The following is a 20,433-nucleotide window of genomic DNA, read 5'->3' as shown; positions in this document are numbered from 1 at the left end:
GCATAATTTGCAGAGGACCAACACTTCCCACAAGGACCAGTAAGCTATAACTGAAGTTTAAGTCCGGGAGATTTAGGTAGAGCACTGAAGACGGGAAGCCCTGCACATGTGAGTGAGAATCTCGAGGAAACAGCAGCATAATTTATCAGTCACATGTCTAACGGTAATCAATCTAAATCAAGTCATCATCGTTTATGTCTTCGGTTAATTCCTGAGTGTGATAAAAGCTTGACCAAGGCAACAGTGTCACTAGGGAGTGTTAACATAATGCATATTATAAGAAACCACAACTCTGGTTGTCTATCAAGGTGTATTTCTTAGTAAAATGGAGTTTCAGTTGAAGTTCTCAAAAAAAAGTTTTCAACATTAAACACAAAAATACAGCAGAAATGAGTCACCTTGTACCTTCGAGAACATCATATTCATTAGTTTCACATTTGCTTATTATATCAAGAACTAGTAATACTTTCTAAAGTGTCAATCAACATAATTTGTAATCAAATGTCTCGAGATCTCGTATCTTTAATCAAACACTGTGAAATAAATCTCAAATTAAAAAATTAAAAACCCAAAATGCCTCAAAACTACACACTCTTTCGTTGTTCCTAAATCCACCTCAGTGGAAACAGTAACTAAAATATGACATTTTATTTGTCATAATCTAAATTTAAAATGTGACATTTTATTTGTCATATTCCAGGGAAAATAAAACATCAGAAAAACTGTCCACATGGCGGAAAACACTGCACAAGAAACAAGAACAGTTTAGTCCAAACCACATGCTATCTCTAGCAGTTTACTTGACTGAGTTACAGACAGTTTATCTTGCCATAGTCCCAGTGAGTACCACAAACAGGAAATCCCAATATTGTGAATAGGAAATGAATTTCTTTTGTAACATTATCTGCCTGTTTCTCCTTCTTCTGACTTCAAGAATTAGATCACCCACATTACATGGTTTTATATTCTTCAACTTGATATCCAGTCACGTGGATACTTTTGGTTTTTTCTGCCTCTGAAGCAGGTATTCAGAGTAATCTACAGATTTTGCTGCCAGTAATTTTCTTTCGATACTATTTTCCATCAGAGGTAAAGAAAACAGAAATGAAAAGCGTCAGAGCTCCGCCGATGTCTCAATATATGGGCAAATAAAATATAAATAACATGACTGGACACTGTGGGTTGGGGTTAAGTATGTACTGTAAATATGTTTTTTGTGATTTGGATAAACCTGCACAACACAAGAGTTCTTTGTCAATCACACAAAATCAAAACAGTATTGTATTTATCAGTGTAGCATACATGGGTGTTTATGACAAGTCCCTGATAAAAGTGTGTTCAGAATCATTTCTACATATTTACAATCACATATAATTATTAATTATCGTCTTGTGACAGTAGAGGCCTGCACATAATTCGATGCCTTCCCGCAAAGAACAGTAAAAGTCCATTATTTCATCCTATACTCTTCATCCTCTTTCAGCAGCATCAGTCTTTTCCTCTGTATGTGATGTTTGTGAAGGTAGACGTGGCTCCTTTGTAGAGAGGATTGTGTCCCTGTTTGGAAAATACGCAAAAAAAACATGAGGTGAGAAAATACGAAAAAATAAAATATTTGTCCCATTTCATTACCTGTATATGACAGCCATCCTTTTCTGTGATCTTATCTTGTATTAACTTAAATGTGTGGCTTATGTTTTTGCTTCCGTTACTCAGTGAGCATCTTAAAGCTACTGTGATTCCTTGCGGTTTTAGGCCTGTGGGATTTGGGTGTGTTTTTGAGGCCCCACAGAGGCCTATTACCAGTAAAGGCCAATTAGCGTTAGCTAATTTAAACCCAGCCCTTCCGCTGACTTCCTTTGGTTCTGCTGGAGTAACAGCATGACACAAAAATAATAAAAAACATCTTCAGAAAACAAGAGTGAGAGGCTGTGTGTGTGGCCTTTTGTGTGTGAGTCTTGTGTGTGATGCTTTGATTTCGATCTGAGCCCTGAACAAACAGCACATAAGAAGATTTCAACGCAGCCTCGTGCTAAACTGACTGACCGTGTCCCACTTGGCACGTGCGCGTTCTTCTTCAAACTTGGCAAACTCCCGTCTGTCATGGATGGTGATCAACAGTTTCCAGATGAGCAGAGCCGCCAAGCCGAGGAACAAGATCGCTCCTGCCACTGACAGAAGCACCACCAAAATGTCTGGACCCTTGGGGCAGTCTGGATGGAAGGAGGAACAGATAAAGGAATGAGTAAAGTGCACACAGAGTAGATGATAAGACAGATGCTAGGCCAGAGGAAGTCTGTCTTCATACAGTTGTTTCCTCCCTGTGTCCTCCTGCACTCACATAAATGTTATGTTGCTTACTGCTGCCTGTCAGACTCAGAAGACAGTCATGCTGCTAATACGGTGTAATATGACACAACCTTGCCAGCAGATAAACTATGTGAAATAGTTAAACCACCTTTAAAAGCTCCAACATTAACATGATGAACACGTTAATGTAAAGTATATTATTCTGATACATGTCATTCTGCATGATGAATAATACTTTTACTTTTGTAGCTTTACTTGCATGACTTTCACTTGTAACAGAGCATCTCTACACTGTGGTATTGCTACTTTACTGTACAGTTACTCCTTTCACCTGTGATGACTGGTACTTTCTTAAGGTTATTAGATCTGCGAAGTGATGCAAGAGAACGCAGGCAGAGTAACAGTGGAGAACAGAAGGCAAAGGGACTTTTAGATACCAAAGAGCAAAGAGGAGGATGGGATGAAGTGGAAAATAGTAACCTTGCATAGCCAGACCGCAGATCTCCCATCCCTCATTTGTGGTCTGGCAAAACTCAATAGGAATTTGACTTGCGCAGTTTCAGGAGGACTGTACAATACATAACTGACAGTACTCTCTTTCAAAGACTCATTAAAGATGAAGCCTTCCTACACTAGACTGCAATAACACATCCAGTTTTGTGTTCTGCTTGGCCATTTTCCCCATCATTAGCTATTTTGGAACACTTTGTACCAAATTAACCACAAAATATGGTTCTGAGTAAACTTGAGGACAGCAGGCTCTTTCTAAATCCCTCTTCATTTTATGTCTACAACATCTAGTTCAAAAAGTTGTTTGCAAGGTTCAAGAAGAAACAACACTCAACGGATATTTTCTGTATTGAAACTGGTTGCAACTTTTACCTTTACACAATCAATGGTAAGAGTCCTCAGGTCCATATGTGTGTGGACATTTCTGTTTACTGGGCTGGATGTATGTTTGTGTGGCCATCTGTCTCTGTGTGAGTACATGCTTGCATGCACATACATGTGTGCAGAGTAGTATAGGGTAAAGTAGTGGTGCAACCAAGGTACAAGGTTTACAGCTGACATCAAAGCTTTATTCCTCTTGGTCATTCCTGCTTTTCCTCTAATTCCTGCTCTTCAAATGGCCCTTTTGATCCCTATAGCTGCTGTGCATATGGCCTGTAATCAAATCATATCAGGTTCACCAGTTTGGTGTTCCAAGCTTATTTCATCAACATCAATGTCATTTATTAACTTTTAAATGAGAAAACTGAAGTCAACTTTGACCATTTTCCACCTTCCCTCGACTCTTCACTTTCATCTTTGTAACACAGCTTTATAAAACATTCTCTGTTTCTTTTGCCTTCTTGTTTTCCTCTTCCCTCCCTCTTGCCTGCTTTCCTCTCAAGTATATGTAGAGTCAGCAGGTTCCAAGAGGACTTGGGCAGCTGTTTACGACCCTCTTTGACACAGTGGGGTGCACTGTGTTCAAGGTAAATTTTGGTGTACATCTCTGCTACCCAGTTGTGCCTAAATTAAACACACACATTCATTAAAGGCAGACCCAGGGACAGACTTTCTCTGCGGGCACTCGTGGCCATTAAAATCTGTTTTACGCCTCACACTCTTTCTACTTGGACATTTAACGAGCAGATGAAGGGCATGCAGCAGGGAAGTGACAACTTGTACTTGGGTGAGGAAAAAACACACTAGCTGCCTCATCGTTCTGTATAAAAGGTAGAAACACAGAATCAGTGCATTGTTTGGTTGAGTGTAAAAGATTTCTCAGAAGGATCAAAAAAGTACTTCTGATTTTGATTCTGAGAAAGAAAAGCAAAGCCAGCATCCTAGCGAGTGCGAGTCTCTGTGTAAAAAGGGTTTCAGATTTTGCGAAGAAGTTTGCCAGAACCATTTGTGGTTGTAGATGTCATCTTTGTTATTTGTTCAATACTTGCACTTATTGTTTATCTCTACTTTTTACAATCGTAAGCATATTTATAAGTTATTGTCCTTAAGCGCATCAACCTGTAAACACAACACTGACATATCAGTGAGTAAAAGCTGCCTGAAAATCCATGAGAGAGGAAAGAGGCTGTAAACCAAAACCCTCAAGTGCTTTGCAGAGCTGAGGAAATCTGCAGTTTTTGGTGTTTTTGTTACATATATTTGTTACATTAAGTATCCACGTAGGACGGATCGTACTTACCTGGCTCTTTAATGACATACAAGATGGACTTGCCACTGGCGTCCTCATAGTACTGGAAACGCACTACACAATCATTCTCATCTTTGTATGTGCAGTTCACAGCATTCGTGTCATGGAGGACTGTGGGAAAAAATTAAGAGGAAATGGTTCATCAGTCAGTCGAGACGTGAATATCTTTTCTTGTTTTGTATTTTGTATTTAGTTTTGTAATTATCTAAAAGTTTACCTTGATATCCATGGAAGATCTTTCATAAATTAAACTCACCTTGTAATTTATACATTTTTCATCCACGTCACTATTTAAAAGACATTTCTGGGTGATAAGGCACCCTACATAAAGGATTTAGAGGTTGTAGCTTTTCAATAATTAATAAAGCATTTACTTTGTTACATTAGGAGCAATAAAACACACCACTGCTCAGTTCTATTCTTGCAGCCACAGTCTTACTTGGCTTGGTGGGACCAACAGCTTATGGTGGAAAAAGTTACCTAATGTTAGCAAACATTACGTAGATATTGCTGTGTAATTACTCAGTCAATTAGCTGCCTTCTCTCCATGTGCTGTTGTTACACTGGGGTTTAGGAGATACCATAAAAACATCCTGAAAGTGTCACAATGAGACAGAGATGTTGCTGTTCAGGAAAAGTTACAATGGACTGGTTTAAATTCATCAGGAAGAAGCTCATGAGACTTATTAAACTTAATAATATAATTCATAACCGCACAGATAAACTGAAATTGTTTACTAACATTTACAACCACAGTAGATTAAACAAGGGTATTTCCCACAACCTGGCAACCCAGAAGTCATTTTCATTTATGCCTTCCCACAGATCCATTAAGCATTAATAAATGATTTATTAATAATGCCATTAATTACTATTTAGAAACCCTTTACAAATGGATCCTTATTAGAAAGTGGTATCAACATTCAGTGAGTGGCTTTTTTCTGTTTGGAGTTTCCCTCAGCTAAGAGTCTCACCTAATTCATCTTTAAGCACAATCTCATCCTTGCAGATTCGAGAGCAGGTGTTGTCCTCAAACAGTCTGCCTCTCTTGAAGTGCTTACACTCCACACACTCCCTTTAATAAAAAGAAGAAGAAGAAGAAAAAAAAAACATCCAACAGGCCATCAGATCATTTTAAGTTGCATTCTGGGCACAGAATATGACATCTCTGTATGCACACTCACTTCTTCATAGTGCAGGCATCAGGGCAGGTGGGGCATTTGTCACATGTGGCCCCATAGGCACCTGGCTGGGTGCACTCACAGGCCCCACACACACACTGGCCCCTGCCGCTGCACAACAAGCCCAGGTTGGACATACAGGTGTCAGTACGCCTGGAGCAGTTACAGTTGTCACCCTGCCAGTCTGGTGCACACTGGCAGAAGCCACAGTTACAGACGCCATGGCCTGGGAAGGACGGAAGGATAAAGAAGGCAGAGAAATAACCATTTATGATGTAAAGATTTTAAATGTTCTCTTACGTAAGCTCAAAATTATCTGACTAAATTCACGACTTGAAGTACCTGAAGTACTGAACGGCAGTGCCAGAGTTTAGTTTGTTTTGATTCACGCAACCGCTGTGCAGCCTGTACTGCTATTATCCTCTACACTGAATGGCATCAAACCCAACAAACTGTTTGTTGGGTTGAAGAGGTTTGACAAAGCTACTATAACTTTGTTTACTGGTATAACTTCAGTTGCCACAGATGGAAGGGTGCTATATGGAGTAAAACAGCACAAGAGGACATGAATAAACAACAACAGAGAGGAGAATAACGTGACCAAGTGGGATTCTGTGTGAAAACGAGGGTGTGGCTGGAGTTTTGAAAGAGGGAGGAAGGAGTGCTCAGTGGGTGACTGCAAATTCAGTTGTTGTGCAACATTTGTTTAAAACCATAAAAGATTGACAGGCGAATATGAGTGCATATTTGGTTTGAATGACATGACAATTGAAAATCTGTTTCCCCTTAGATAGTTTGATTGCAGATTTTCTTATTCCACACTATCTTACATCATCATATTCAGTATATGTTTTTATGGCTTCGTGAAACGGAAATAAATATTATGCACCATTTTGATCGCCTTTTCCCAAATTTTTGGATCTTTGGAAATGTTGGGAACTAGAATTTATCCATCCATCCATTTTCTATACCGCTTAGCCGTCAGTTGCAGGGGGCTTGAGCCTATCCCAGACTACGGTCGAAAAGGCGGGGTACACCCTGGACTGGTCGCCAGTCAATCGCAGGGCTGACACACAAAGACAGACAACCGCACACGCACACACTCACACCTAGTTGGCAATGTAGAGTAGCCAATTAACCAAATGTGCATGTTTCTGGGATTGCAGGAGGAACCCGGAGAAAACCCAGAACAACTTCACAAAGGGCCCAAACCGGGAACCTGGAACCCTCTTCCTGTGAAGTGACAGTGCTAACCACTGCACCACCGTGCCACCCAACTAGACTTTAAAATTTAAAATAAAGTTCTGTGGTTTTCAGTCATGTTTGGATGGTCAGCATGATCTCGTATTGGCTGGCCACGGCTTGTTAAGTGGTTATGAGTGGTTTTACCATAAGTCATTGTCATACTTTTCTGTATTCTCCCGTTGCCAGGAGAAACAAAGAGGGAAAAAAAGATGTTCAGCAACCATGTTCACTAGAATCAAGCTAGCATAATAATAACGTGTTCATATCCATCCAAATATGCAATTTTGCAATATGGAAATGAGTGTTATGTCTTCCCAAGACATTTTGTAGCTCTGGAAGTCTAGAAAACTTTATTTTGATTCCATAAACTGAAAAGCAGAAATGGTAAGTCAGGTTTCTGCTAACAGAGCCCATTGAACTGTGTTCCATATGGCATCTGGAGGGCTTTTATTTTTGACTGCATGATTCAGTGTGTGTGAGTGAATTTGTGCACGTTGGTTTGTTGTTATCCAAGTATCTATGATGTGTGATGTGTGTGTGTGTGTGTGAGTGAATTCCAATAAGAGAGTGACAATGCAGAAAACATTGTGGCCTATCGCTGCAAAACAATGGCCAGATAAACAATGCAACAGGAAGCTGCTGGGAACAGTCTGACTGGATAACGATAGATGAACCATGAACATTAGGCCTACCACTTGACCGCAGCACTGTTGGCTTTTAATTAGAATATCCTGTGGGGGAAGAACATAAGACTGTGGTCCTTGCACTGAATAAGGTATCTTAAGACCACAAGCAAACTGAATTTTACTCACACAAGCACACAGAACATTTTCAGTTCTCTCTCACTTGGCCCCTTTCTGACCAAACATGGGTTTATTTTTAGCCTCATTACACCACACTAGCCAATGAGTAAGCAGAAAGGTATTTTCATGTTAATCTATGGGCTTTGGGGAATACAGCAAAACATTTCTCTGAGAGAGCAGCAGAGAAGAAGGGGGTTGAGTGATAAATGAGATCTGATGGACTGTCATGAAAGCAGTGTGTGCCAAATCTGTGCATTATGTAATTAATAATTCTCAATTGAAACTAACATCAAACAATCTCAAAACCAATTATACCAATACCTATAAACTGTAACTCAAATATCATTATTCTTTACACTTTCTTCCAGTTCTGTCTTTGTGTTCCTGTCATCCTCTCACTGGGGGTGATTAGCTTAGCTACATTAGCTTCGACAGCATGACTGGAAGAAGAGGGAAGCAGCTAGTCCTGCTCTCTCAGAAGTTATCATTTTTTACATTTACATTTGCGTAGCCATTAAACAAAGGAAATGCATTAATTGTTAATTAAATAACTGAGCTTCAGAGATGTTGGCAGGTGTGTTTGTGATCTTTGGACAGAGCTAGCTTTTTTCTTTTTGTTTCTGATTACTAAGCAAAGCTAAGATAGCTTCATATTTGCTGCAGCCACATATTTGGAAAGGGTTATTGCCAACGGAAAGGAGATGCAAACAAACAGTGTGCTTTAAAATTGCTAATACGGAATTTTAAAGATAGATTAGGCCTATCTTGGCAGAATTTGGACAGTTCTAGTCCAAGATGTAGCTGTTTTAAAGCCCCAGTATTTCCAACCGCAACTCGGAGGCTGACGTGAACAATTTTTCCTGCTTAGCAGCTCATAACCACTAAATGATATGTCACGACTGAATGTTACAAAAGAAAGAAATAATAAGAAGAAAGAATGTAGATTTTTGTAAATAATTTTGATTGCATCATCAGGCATTAAAGTCAGATCTTCATCTTGTGTAAGCCTGTTTTATTGGATGCTGAATCCAGGATGGACAAGTAATCCTTCTGATTTTCTGCTTTATTAGACTTCATACATATTTAACTTCTGTCAGTAGGCCTCCCGAGAGCAAATTAATTGCTATCAGAAGAAGAGTGAAAGCATGATTAAGTATGGTCCAACACCTCCACAGCTAATCCCAGACTGAAAAGTCACACTTAAAAAAAACATCCTAAGGGTAACGTCATGTGTTATGCCTTAAGGACGTACTGTTTCTTTTAAAACATTAAAAGAAGACGATCACGAGGCTCTGACTTAAATCACTTAACAATTGCAAAACACAAACTCATTCCCACAATTTAAATATCAGAACCACAAAAGAGAAACTATCAGTAAAGCAAAATTCCCATGTGACCAGCGAAAGCTACCGTTGAACTTGAAAAAGCTTTCTTTGTGCATGAATCTTGTTGAACTCCATGGTACAAAAGCTTGGCCTGGCTGGCAAAAACATACAACCAGAGCTTACACTCACACACAGTGCACACAGCACACCATATGTTTATTGTGAATGGAGTACATGTCCTGAGCAGAGGGCAGAGATGTTATTGTATGTAAGCCATCCCAGATGAGGTGGGTGGCAAGTAAGTGTGGTGAAGGGGACTGCCAGCAACCCATGGCTGCTGGCAGACACACACAATATTCATCATAGTCATTTTAACCTCCTTTGCCATTTAATTGTATCCATATTTCGTGGTCTGTGATGTAAAAATAGTGTTAAAGGAATAGTTTAACATTTTGGTAAACAGCTTTTGTTTACTCTTGAGTTGAGTTAGATGATCAATGTAACCCTCATGGTTGTCTGTGAAATATGACTGTGCAGCAAGCAGCACATTAGCTTAGCTTAGCATACAAAAGTCTACAGACCGGGGAAACATTTCTGTTTTGGATAATTTTGTGGCTTTTTTCACTGTTAATTGGAGAAACGGGACATTTTGGACTCAATTGGTTTATCAAGAATACAGCAGATCCTACAATAATGCAACTAACTGCTAGTCGCAGATGTACTGGTCAATTGCATTTCTGCCTCTTAATTAATCTAATAATCATCTTATTGTTTCAGCCTACTCATTCATCTTTAGACCCTCCAGCAGATTAATTACACAAGAAGATGGACCTCTTTTCGATCACAGCTCATAACACTTACCTGAGCACAGTTCCCCCTTGTACCGCAGGCAGTTGAAGTCATCACACTCACACAGCTTTCCCCAGACCTTTCCAAAGTCACTGCTGTGGCACACACACTGGCCACACACACAGTCTCCACGGCCGCTGCAGATGGTAGACTGAGGTCCACTGCAACGGTCCTGCTCCGTGGGGTCATAGTCACCCTCTGCACACTCGCAGTTTGGCCCTAAGCGACCTGGGTGGCACAAGCAGATGCCACACTCATAGGTGCCGTCGCCATTGTTACATTTGGGGCTGTTTGGCTGGGCTTTGCTCTGGCACTTGCAGTCACACTCGAAGGTGACAGTGATGTTGAGGGCGTCCTTGAAGCCCACGGGTTTAATGATGAAGTTTTTTCTCTTTTGTTTGGGGCACCCGCGAGCTCTGGCCTCCACGCTGAAAGAGACCTGGATGAGAGGAGGGAGTTGAAATTGTAACATTCAGTTCAACCAAGCCCTGTCTTTTTCAGTGTTTTTTTTTGTTGTTGTTGTTGTTCAAGGCAAAGAGATTCTGCCGTCAGATGCCACCAAAGATGTTTGTAACACCATCTGCATGTTCTCATGTAGATAGACACACTTTGTAAAACTAGTCAAGCTAATGTATCATCCTGGCGTAGATTGCATAACTGAAGCACTTTAAGGGTTAAGTTAATGCTCATTTAACAGCCGCTCAAATAGTGAGCTTGGTCTGATCACTGTTGGCGGAAACAGCACAAAGATATGACACAGGGAAGGCCTCCATATGCAGTTAGTCAAAGTAATTGTTCATTCAGCATTGAAATCTGGTAAAAGTCCAAAAGTGGGCAGTTACTACATCTGGAGAGACAGCCATATAAGGCAAAAATAAGAGGGGCTGAGGCAGAGAGAAAGAAATGTGTGGAGGCCAAAAAATGTCACCTGGAGTGAGGAGAGAGCAGGGAAAAGAGCCAAAGAAGCTGTGATAAAGAAAAAATGCAAGAAGAAAAGGAATGGAGGGTACTCTTTAAGCAGGCCATTTTCCTCCAAACTGAGTTGGCAACAAAAAAAAAAAAAGATGGAAAGACAAGAAAACATCAGTTAAAAAAGACAAAAGCAGAGACAGTGTTGATGCTGCTTTTTTCCATTGCTCTCTGACACCACGAGGGATGGGGGGAAATCCAACTTTAAAGACATTTAGATAGCAGCAAGAAGGGAAATGGAAAGAGGCCAATTTGTTGAAAAATAGCAGATGGAACTAACTTGTTATTTTTGCAATCGGCACAAATTTAAGGCCATTGTAATCCCTTGATATTTCTAATCCCAAGAGATAGGACTCACTCTCTGAGGGTAAAAAAGCTGGTATGAGAGTTGATATTGCAATACACACTGTTACCAGTTACCACTAGCCCATGGTGTTCTTCATTTTCATAAAATATGCTGCATCCATTCAATGAGATACCATAAATGAACCTATTTTCATATTCTTGGTACTTGAATCTACCTTGTTCAATCTTGTTACATAATACTTTATGGGAAACTTCTCTAACAAGGAAAGTAGTCCACAAACAAGATGATTTAACTCACACAGGATTTTTTCCTTACTAGAGGAAATTAATTCTTGAAGGCTGAATGTAAGATGTGTCTTGTTGAGAAACATGTTTTATTGCCATATGAGTCTGATGAAATAGTGAGTAAGAGTCCATACAATGAAACAGGCATGAGGGTGAGCGTTGGTACCAATAAATATGGATGTAACTGTCTCACTGCATGTCTTAAGAACCCTTGAACAAATATAATAGCAGCATAAATTAATTATTGTCTCTGAACTTGCCTTTTTCTTGTAAGATACTAAATTTAGGCCACTGACATCCTTTGAAATAAACAAACAATAAATACAAATGTTTGCCTTACATAATTACAACCTATTTACTCAAATGCTGGACTTAGAGACTCAATAGCAGACAAGAATTAATTTTACGCAGTCAAGGGGGCATGGACTGACCGTGTCACCTATCTTGAGCCCAGAGCAGGATTTGAGACCAGGGATTATCTCTCCATTCAGGCAGGTGGCGTTGAAGGACAAGGACAGCTCCTCCGGGACACCTTGAAGCTCCAGTTCCACCTTGGAACGGATTTTCTGGCAACAACAATGAGGGAAAACAGCAGGGGATATGCACACAGAAGGATGAGTATATAGATTAAAGCAACATCTCATGTCATATTCAGTTGTTTTGCTGAGTCAATCCCATGCTCGGGTATGTAATATCAAACCTGATTTCAAATTGGTTGACTGATTTGAACTGAAAATAATTTTCGGCTCATTCACCTGTTCTCTGCATAATAAACAATGAAACACAGCCAGGAGTTTCCCACATATGGTCAGCTTCACACTTCGGCCACTGGAGTATTTTTGCTCAGACTTTGGCTCGACTGTGTGTATGACTCACACACTGTGGGTGTGTGTCAGCAAACACATGTCATCCCCCTTAAACACTGTCTTGTCTGAGGTGTGTGTGTGTGTGTGTGTGTGCGCTTACATCGTAGGCATTTCGTATAAGCTGGATAACATTGCCCGAGTCATTGGACAGTGTTCCTACGGTGGTGCCAGGAATCAGCTCACTGTAGTTCTGCAAGACACAGAGACAAGGCTGAGGGAGTGATTTCTAAATCATTAATGATCACCAATGTCTCATCAGGTAGAAATACACATAAAATACAGCCCTCCATACCTGCAAAATATTTTAAAACAGTTTTTAAATGTCATGACAAATGAAATATGTCATGTCATGTAAACACTAAATATTCAAATACATCTTTTGATGATTATAAATAGATAGAATTCCTAAATTTTTAATAAGTGAACTGATACAAAGATCTTAGTTCCAGATGATATAATATTGTGTGTTTACACTATACAGAAATTTATAACAGTGATAGATATTGTGTTTTTGTGGGAAAATATTCACTTTTTATCCACTTTTTTCCCCCATTTTTTCTTTGTTACCCAGATTGAACAGACAGGTGATAACAAGAAAAATATAAAAAGGGAAGCTTATTCTAACCAATTTAAGTCAGAATGGTTTCACTGATTTAAAAATAAAAGATAGTTGTGACAGTTGGACTAAATATGCAAATAATTGCGTGGAAACACTGTTTAGAAGAAGAAGTGAGTCAGACATTAACTCACACCTGCCTAATGTTTCTATATTCTTGACTTGTTTTTCTTTGTGTACAGTGACAGTTTGATCTATATTTATTTAATTCTCTGTAATTCCAAACACGGTTTCTAGTTTGAGAAAAGCTGAGTTCGCAGCTTGCTGTATCTGAACAGTGTATAATAGTGATTCATATGAGCTTTCACTCTTCCAGTGCAGGATCCAAGAACCTCTGTAAAACCAACAAGGTTTGGAGGACTTTAGCTAAAACACTACAGTATGTTCAAGATAAGATAGATGATTACCAACCCAGATTTCTCATCTTCTCAGTTTCAGTTTAAATGCTAAATTTTCTGAGCAGAACCTGAGCTGACTTAAACGCTGAATGCACTGGGTGTGCACTGCAGAGCTCCTGACCTGGTACAGAGGAACCACAGGGTTGGTGACGGCAAAGATGAGATTGATGTTGTTCTCTGACATCTTCTCTGTGATCAGAGCCAAAGATGGGTAATCCTGTGGGGACGAACCAGATGGTGTGGTTAGCTAACACAGACGCTTCATTCCACACTTCCGCACACCTGCACATTCAAACTTTTCACTTTCTGTTTCTCTCTTATACTGTACTGTCTACTGTCTACTGTGCAACAATCACACCTTACAGCACACACTAACCATGATGGTAGACATGCTGTACATGTTGTCAGAGTTGAGGTGACACTGCCCATCGTTGGGCTGTACGATTCCAGCCAGACGACCATCCAGAGCCACGTGAGTCTTCGCATCCGAGGTGAAGATCAGAAGGTGGGATGCACCGGGACGCCAACCAATCTGCTCCTAGATCCCCTCAAAGAAAGGGAGGTCAAACAATTCAGTTCACTTCAGCTTTTGAGGTCTTGCTGATTAACTTAAAATCAGACTCATTTGTGTGAGACAGCGATTGTGTGTGTGTGCATGTGTGTATGCGTGTGTGTACGTATGCAGTCTGTCTCTCCACCTTGCACACAGCAGCCTGGATGATGGCATCAAAGCCTCCCTCCGGGGCATCTCTGTTCCTGGACACTATCTGCTTCTTCACTTCCTCTGTGAAGCGACCCACCTCCTCCGTCAGAGACAGAACGTGTTTGTAGCCAAACTGGGGCAGGCAAGTGGTGTTGATGCTGTCAGTGAAACAAAGAGAAGATCAGGACTCAGCAGCACGGCTTGTTCTTTCATCTGAACAGATGTTTATTTACCATCGTGAGAAAATCTCAGTAAGCGTGGTGGGGTAACCAGATGTCAGTCAGGTTAATTGGGTTCACATGTTTGTATTTAAAAGGTAAATGGACTGTATTTATATAGCGCTTTTCTAGTTGTACTGACCACTTAAAGGGCTTTTACTCTACTGATGCACTCATACGTTGATGGCAGAGGCTGCCAACAGAAAGCCATGATCTAACCTTTTGCAATTAGGAGCAATTTGGGGTTAGGTGTGTTGCTCAAGGTCACTTTGACATGCAGACCAGAGGAACTGGGGATCAAACCACCGACCTTCTGATGTGTGGACGACCTGCTCTGCCTTCTGAGCCATAGCTATTACAAATGCCTTGCAAAACTACATAAATAATAACTTCAATTTCAGTTGATATTTTGTGTGCCATATTAACTGCAATTATCAGATGTAAATGCATTAATTTTTAGGTCACATGCCAGGTGATATCCTGACTACAGTTCTCCCGTGGGTCATTCTTCCTACTTAAGGAATATGAGGTGTAATGCCTCTTATATTTAACCATCTTAATTTAGAGTCCTAGCACACAATCCTGTCCAATCTGTTAGCTTTGCAGGTCATGTGGTCATAAACAAAGTACTGGATGATGGCGATAGATGAAAGGTTTGCTTAAAAAAAGATCATATAATGCTAGTGAATGGACCACTGTTTCTTTTTGTGTTGTGCCCTACTAGACAGAAATTCTCTACTTGTCTTATCTTTTATCCAAACATTCCTGGAGGCTGGATCTGTGCAGACTGCGTGTAAGCAGGAGACTAAATGACCCCAAGAGACCTTAAACTACCAAAACCTTTGGGTGGGATTATGGCAGTTTGCATTGAGACACTATCCTGCAGATGATTCAGAGCGGCTGACCAAGCGCTAGGGAGCCACTGTAAGCCTTTAACAAGTGCTGTGACTTTGAGCTTGCTTGCATTTTTACTGTGCAACACTGTGTTTAACGGAGTTCTCACAAAAATGACATCATGTGCATAATGAAGCTATACTTCCCACATGCAGACACAAACAGCCGCTGAAATCAACACCAGAACGTTGGTATTAGGAATGTAAAACATTGTTAGAATGCAGTCACTAAAATAAATTTTCCATTACAAAGAGGTCTGGTTGAGTTTAGGTACTTATTTACAGTCAAAAACAACAGGTTAAGATGGCTAAGAGGTAAAGTTCTTACTCTGGTTAAGTGTGACTAACACTTTTAAAGGAACAGTTCTATATTTTGATGAAAAGATCATTACCTCTCTTTAAATATGAAGCTAGAGCCAGGAGATGGTTAGCTCATCTCAGAGTAAAGTCTGGCAATAGACAGAAACAGGTAGCCTCGTTTTGTTTAAGGTAAAGGTACCAGCGCCACTAAAGCTCAGTCATTAACATGTTTTGTCTCGTTTATTTAACCCACACGACTCTGAATCATAAAAACAACATTTTGTGGTTTTACGTCTAGTCTTAAATCTAAGCTAAGCTAATGTCTCCTGGCGGTAACGTAACAGAGAGTGATTGAGTGGATTTCCCAAAATGTCGAACTATTCCTTTAAGAATGGTCTAATTTTCTGCAGTTGTTTGAGAATATTTAAATTTATGTCTCTAAAAATACAGGTATATTGAACAATATGCAAAAAATATAAACCTACACGGCTTGAATTAGCAACCACTTTCCTTTCTAATATCTGAGAAAAAAATAAATCTTAACTGACTGCAGAAATTACACTTTACATTAATTACACTAATTGTCATTTGATTAGTCTAATAATACACTGTTGATAAAATTACTGTGAGAGGACAGCGTAATCATTGATCCATGAGGGTGCAAATGTACTGTATGACAAGTACTTTTCCTACCTGTAGCAGGGGTTCTTCACAGCCTCCTCGGGGGAAATGTACATGTAGGGCGAGAGCGGCTTGTCCACAAAAGCCCCAAAGCCCATGCGGAGGTTACTGGTGGTGCGGTTCATGGCCTCGGCCAGTCCTTTGCCCAGTGTCCTCAGGCGGAAGAGGTCATCATTCATGGAGTAGGAGAGATCCATGAGGTAGTAGAGATCCACAGGGTAGTCCTCTACCTGGCGCACCTTCACTGTGAAGCGCTTAGCATCATCTGGGAAACAGGAACACAGAAACACCTTTATAAAAAAGTTTTTCTTCATGTTAAAGACAGACAGTGTGCATATCACACTTCTTTGTTAACCCAGCCTTGAGAAAACAGCTCGACACTTTCCCTGTGTAACGTCAAATCAAATCTCTCTCTCTCTACTTCAGGAAGTCAAAAAACAAACAAACTCAGATGGTAAACCCTACTTGGCCTGAGGGTGATGTGTAGCTTCTGGGGCTTGATCTGAGTGACGTCTTGCGTGGCCCCAGCTGCCTTGTTGCTGAGGGGCCGATCCTCAATCACCTGCAGTTTGCTTGTTGGCGACTCCAGAACTGATGCAGCACAGCCTGCTGTCACCAGGTTTGTCTTCAGATCACAGCGGGAAGAACTGGCAACCCCCTGACCAAAGTTCTGACCAAAAAAGAAGGACATTTTATACAGAAAGCAGTCAGTTTACCTTCCAGCTCTTCCCTCTTCAGAGCTTTGAAAGCACTCAAATTTGTTCAAGATGTAGTGAAACAGTTAAAGTTCAAATTGTAGTGGGGATGACAAAGTACCGGATGGCCCGGAACATTATGCACAAAACAAAACAACAATCTCCTGGAATGACAAAAGGGCAAATACCATCTTAAATGGAAATGTCCATCCTATCTGAAGACCATCTGTTTGTTCAACCAGTGCTTCTGGACATTAAAAAGTCTCAACAACAAGCAAGAGTGCTCAGACTGATGTAATCTGTCTTCTGGGAAAATTCTGCACTTGAGTGAAAGGTTGAGTATGTTAACTCCCAGAGTTTTATAGTATTAAATCATTGCATTCATTAGTCTGAAGCAGAAAATGTGACTACATCCTCACGCAGTTACACATTTTCTGCCAAAACGGAACCAAACCCAAACAAATAGCTTAGTACAAGAAGCATAGAGAACATTCTGCTTTAAAAGGGCACTAAGAAATTATTTTTCGCCTTGTGTTCAAAACACACGTCTGCTTGCATTCTTCTCAACTAGACTACTTGGCTAATGAGGCGACTTGTACCACCCTGCACCAGCACCCACTGCCTGAAGGGAGTGAAGTGGAAAAGGAACCCACCTCTTGGAAACACCACGCACAGCTGGGGTGCACAGCCAGACACTCTTTGCATGTGCTGGCCCCCCTGGACGTGCAGACGTTTGAACCTGGAACGAGAAGGGGAGTCATTTCTCCAAAAGTAGTTACTCTAAAGATGTTCACCTTATAGAGCGGTTATATCCATCCATCCATCCATTTTCTATACCGCTTATCCGTGAGGGTCGCGGGGGAGCTGGAGCCTATCCCAGCTGACTACGGGCGAGAGGCGGGGTACACCCTGGACTGGTCGCCAGTCAATCGCAGGGCCAACACACAAAGACAAACAACCACACACTCTCACACTCACACCTAGGGGCAATTTAGAGTAGCCAATTAACCTAATGTGCATGTTTTTGGTATTGTGGGAGGAAGCCGGAGAACCCGGAGAAAACCCACGCAGGCACAGGGAGAACATGCAAACTCCACATAGAAGGGCCCAGACCGGGATTCGAACCTGGAACCCTCTTGCTATGAGGCGACAGTGCTAACCACTGCACCACCGTGCTAGAGCGGTTATATGTTCTACCTTATTCGTAATTGCTTGTTGTCTGTTTAAAATAACTTTTGTGCGTGCCATCATCAGAATTTGCATTAACTTTCAGTAAAGAAGAAGAAGATAAAAGCTAAAACACACATTTTGGCTGAAAAATGAAGTCATCCCATCAAGTTTTATTGGTGTTGCATATATGGTTATATATAGTTATAGTTTAGTTATTCTATGTGCATATGCCATAGTGCATAATTATTCTCAAAATGCAAGAAAAGACTTGTCACCCCAAACTGGTCAGGAATATTGAGAACATCAACTTTCCTCAAACTTTCCTCCCGTAATTGCATTCCTCGGCAACATATTCTTGGCTTACACGGACAAACCCTGGAAACAGCAGAAGAGAACATGAGCTTACCGCAAACTCCTGTTATTCCAGTAAAGATCAACACCAATAATATCCTTTGCGCCGGGAGAGCACCCATCCTGGTGCGGACTCTCTGTGAGGACGGAGCCTGCCAACGAGTCCTGGTGTGAGTACAAGTTGAAAAGAACCAAGGGAAGGGGAATAAATAAATAAATAAATAAATACAAAACTGTCTTCTTCTGCAATCGACACAACTCCAAATAGAGTCAATGCCTTAAAGCCACCACCCCTTCACTCCGCACACACCTCATTTTCATACTGTTAAATGAGGTGGGCGGGAACAGCGCAGCATCCATACGGGTTTTATTCTGCGTGGAGGGCAGTTCCGAGCATCAGACATGAGGCATGTTGTACCAGTTTTATTCTGTTTATTATGTTTAAAAGTTTATTTTTCTTAGCATCGAATAGCACATATTGTAAGCAAATATCATTAATAAAACGTGCATATAAGTGCATTTTAATTAAAAGTTAGAAAAAACACACAGATTAGATGTTGGAAAAGAAATCTATGTAATTAAAAAAACTGTTTATATACTGTTTATATTTGCTTTGTTGTATTTTGTAAATAAGCAGGAGGTTTAGCTTGAAGTAAACAATAACTGTGATCCGGTTTGAATGAGACTTGAATTGGTATACACTGCCCACTAGTGGACATAAACCGCAACTACGAGTGGCTTTAAAACCCCAACACTCCTTCCTTCACTTCAGCTGCAGGGTGTACAGGTCAAAATGCCCTTTTTCCCCTTTAGTAATATTACAAATAATCCAAAATGACGCATGGAAGTGTTGAATGGTGAAATAAATTAAAAGTTAAAATTAAAAGTTTTTGGAAGCACACACTCAATATTAACCAGTAAGTATGACAGAATTTCTCTTGTTTCTTCCACCAGGGGTGGAAAAAAGTATTCAGATATTTTTCTTAAGTTACTTACTTAAGAAAAAGTACAGAAATGTAGTAATAAAAAAAGTACAAAAATTATCGAAGTGCTTCCAGATCGTAATATTATTGTATATATTATAGTATTGTGTGACTATTATATATGAATTAATGTGCAAACAGTATTTAAAGGTTGCACATGGTCAAAGTGGTGATGGTTTAACTATGGCTTTTAATGTCTAAAAATTGATCATATTGATGATAACATATATTTGTATGTAAAATATTCATCTACGAAATAGGTCTGACTAGCAGCTGGTGATTTCATGTCAGCAAAGTACAATTACCATGAAATTGCACTTGCATTTTGTTACTTTCCACCTACAGGAACCCTTTTGACTTAAAGTAAAGATTTTTAACTGGCAAAAACATCGCCTCAAGCAAATGTGGACTACTCATTTTACATTTTCCTCGGCTAAATTCTTTTATTCACCCTTTGACTATTACAGTAATCACACTTTTTTCTACCCCTCTTTATTTTAAATAAGATGAATGGTACATTTAATTTCTGCACACGTTAGTTTGCCGGTCTGAATCACAAAGATGGGCCTCAAAGATATCAGATTCTATTGGTTTATTTGTCACAATAACTAATGATAAATAGTGTTTGGAAGGATGATATCCTAAACCAGTCCAGTCTTCCTGCTGTGTCCGTGATGTTGTACCATTTACATCCACCAGATGTCATTTTCCTTCAACATGGGGCCTTCTGAGCCTTGGGAAACTTCGAATGATGCATCTGCATGATGTCTGCGGATCCTTAAATCCTTACAGTTGACTCATTTAACATGTTTCCACCTTTCTTTGGCTTTTGTTAACACTGAAGCTTATTGGCTGACAGGTAAATGAGGTTGCTGCGGGGGAAACACATATACACAAAGTAACTGAGATTGGTAGCACAAAGCGAGGGAACATGTTTAAAGACGAGAACAGGTTGATATGATGGATTCCAAGACAACTTGTCAGGTTGAGTAAACAAAACAAATCCTCAGCGCTCCCATTTTGTCACACGGTCACTCAAGGTTAAAATTCAACATTCTTCGACCCAGACTGTATGTACGGTGTTTT

The 20,433-nt window shown here is 40.2% G+C and overlaps 1 protein-coding gene across 1 annotated transcript; it reads right to left on the bottom strand.

Moving 5' to 3' along the window:
• Window positions 1-295: 295 nt before the first annotated feature.
• On the bottom strand, window positions 296-18,638 carry LOC124052488 (integrin beta-3-like). The gene is made up of 15 exons (XM_046376786.1): window positions 18,420-18,638; window positions 17,497-17,582; window positions 16,614-16,818; window positions 16,161-16,413; window positions 14,052-14,214; window positions 13,730-13,891; window positions 13,475-13,570; window positions 12,440-12,529; window positions 11,905-12,039; window positions 9,926-10,352; window positions 5,695-5,917; window positions 5,485-5,585; window positions 4,502-4,621; window positions 2,047-2,213; window positions 296-1,557 (listed from the first exon to the last, which is right to left on the bottom strand). Exons 1-15 carry the CDS (start codon window positions 18,484-18,486, stop codon window positions 1,489-1,491), a joined length of 2,364 nt encoding a protein of 787 aa, XP_046232742.1. The 5' UTR covers window positions 18,487-18,638; the 3' UTR covers window positions 296-1,488.
• Window positions 18,639-20,433: the final 1,795 nt, after the last annotated feature.

Source organism: Scatophagus argus, chromosome 21 (assembly GCF_020382885.2).
Source record: "Scatophagus argus isolate fScaArg1 chromosome 21, fScaArg1.pri, whole genome shotgun sequence".
NCBI classification, from domain to species: Eukaryota; Metazoa; Chordata; class Actinopteri; family Scatophagidae; genus Scatophagus; species Scatophagus argus.
The sequence above is the reverse complement of the archived record's forward strand: the minus strand, read 5'-3'. Positions and strand labels throughout refer to the sequence as shown.

Excerpts from the sequence above, each read along its gene's own strand:
- LOC124052488 (XM_046376786.1), bottom strand. The coding sequence starts at position 18,486 with ATGGGTGCTCTCCCGGCGCAAAGGATATTATTGGTGTTGATCTTTACT. Across the intron at positions 17,583-18,419 it reads TGGAATAACAGGAGTTTGCG|GTTCAAACGTCTGCACGTCC; the intron begins GTAAGCTCATGT and ends TTCTCGTTCCAG. Across the intron at positions 16,819-17,496 it reads GTGCGTGGTGTTTCCAAGAG|AACTTTGGTCAGGGGGTTGC; the intron begins GTGGGTTCCTTT and ends TTTTTTGGTCAG.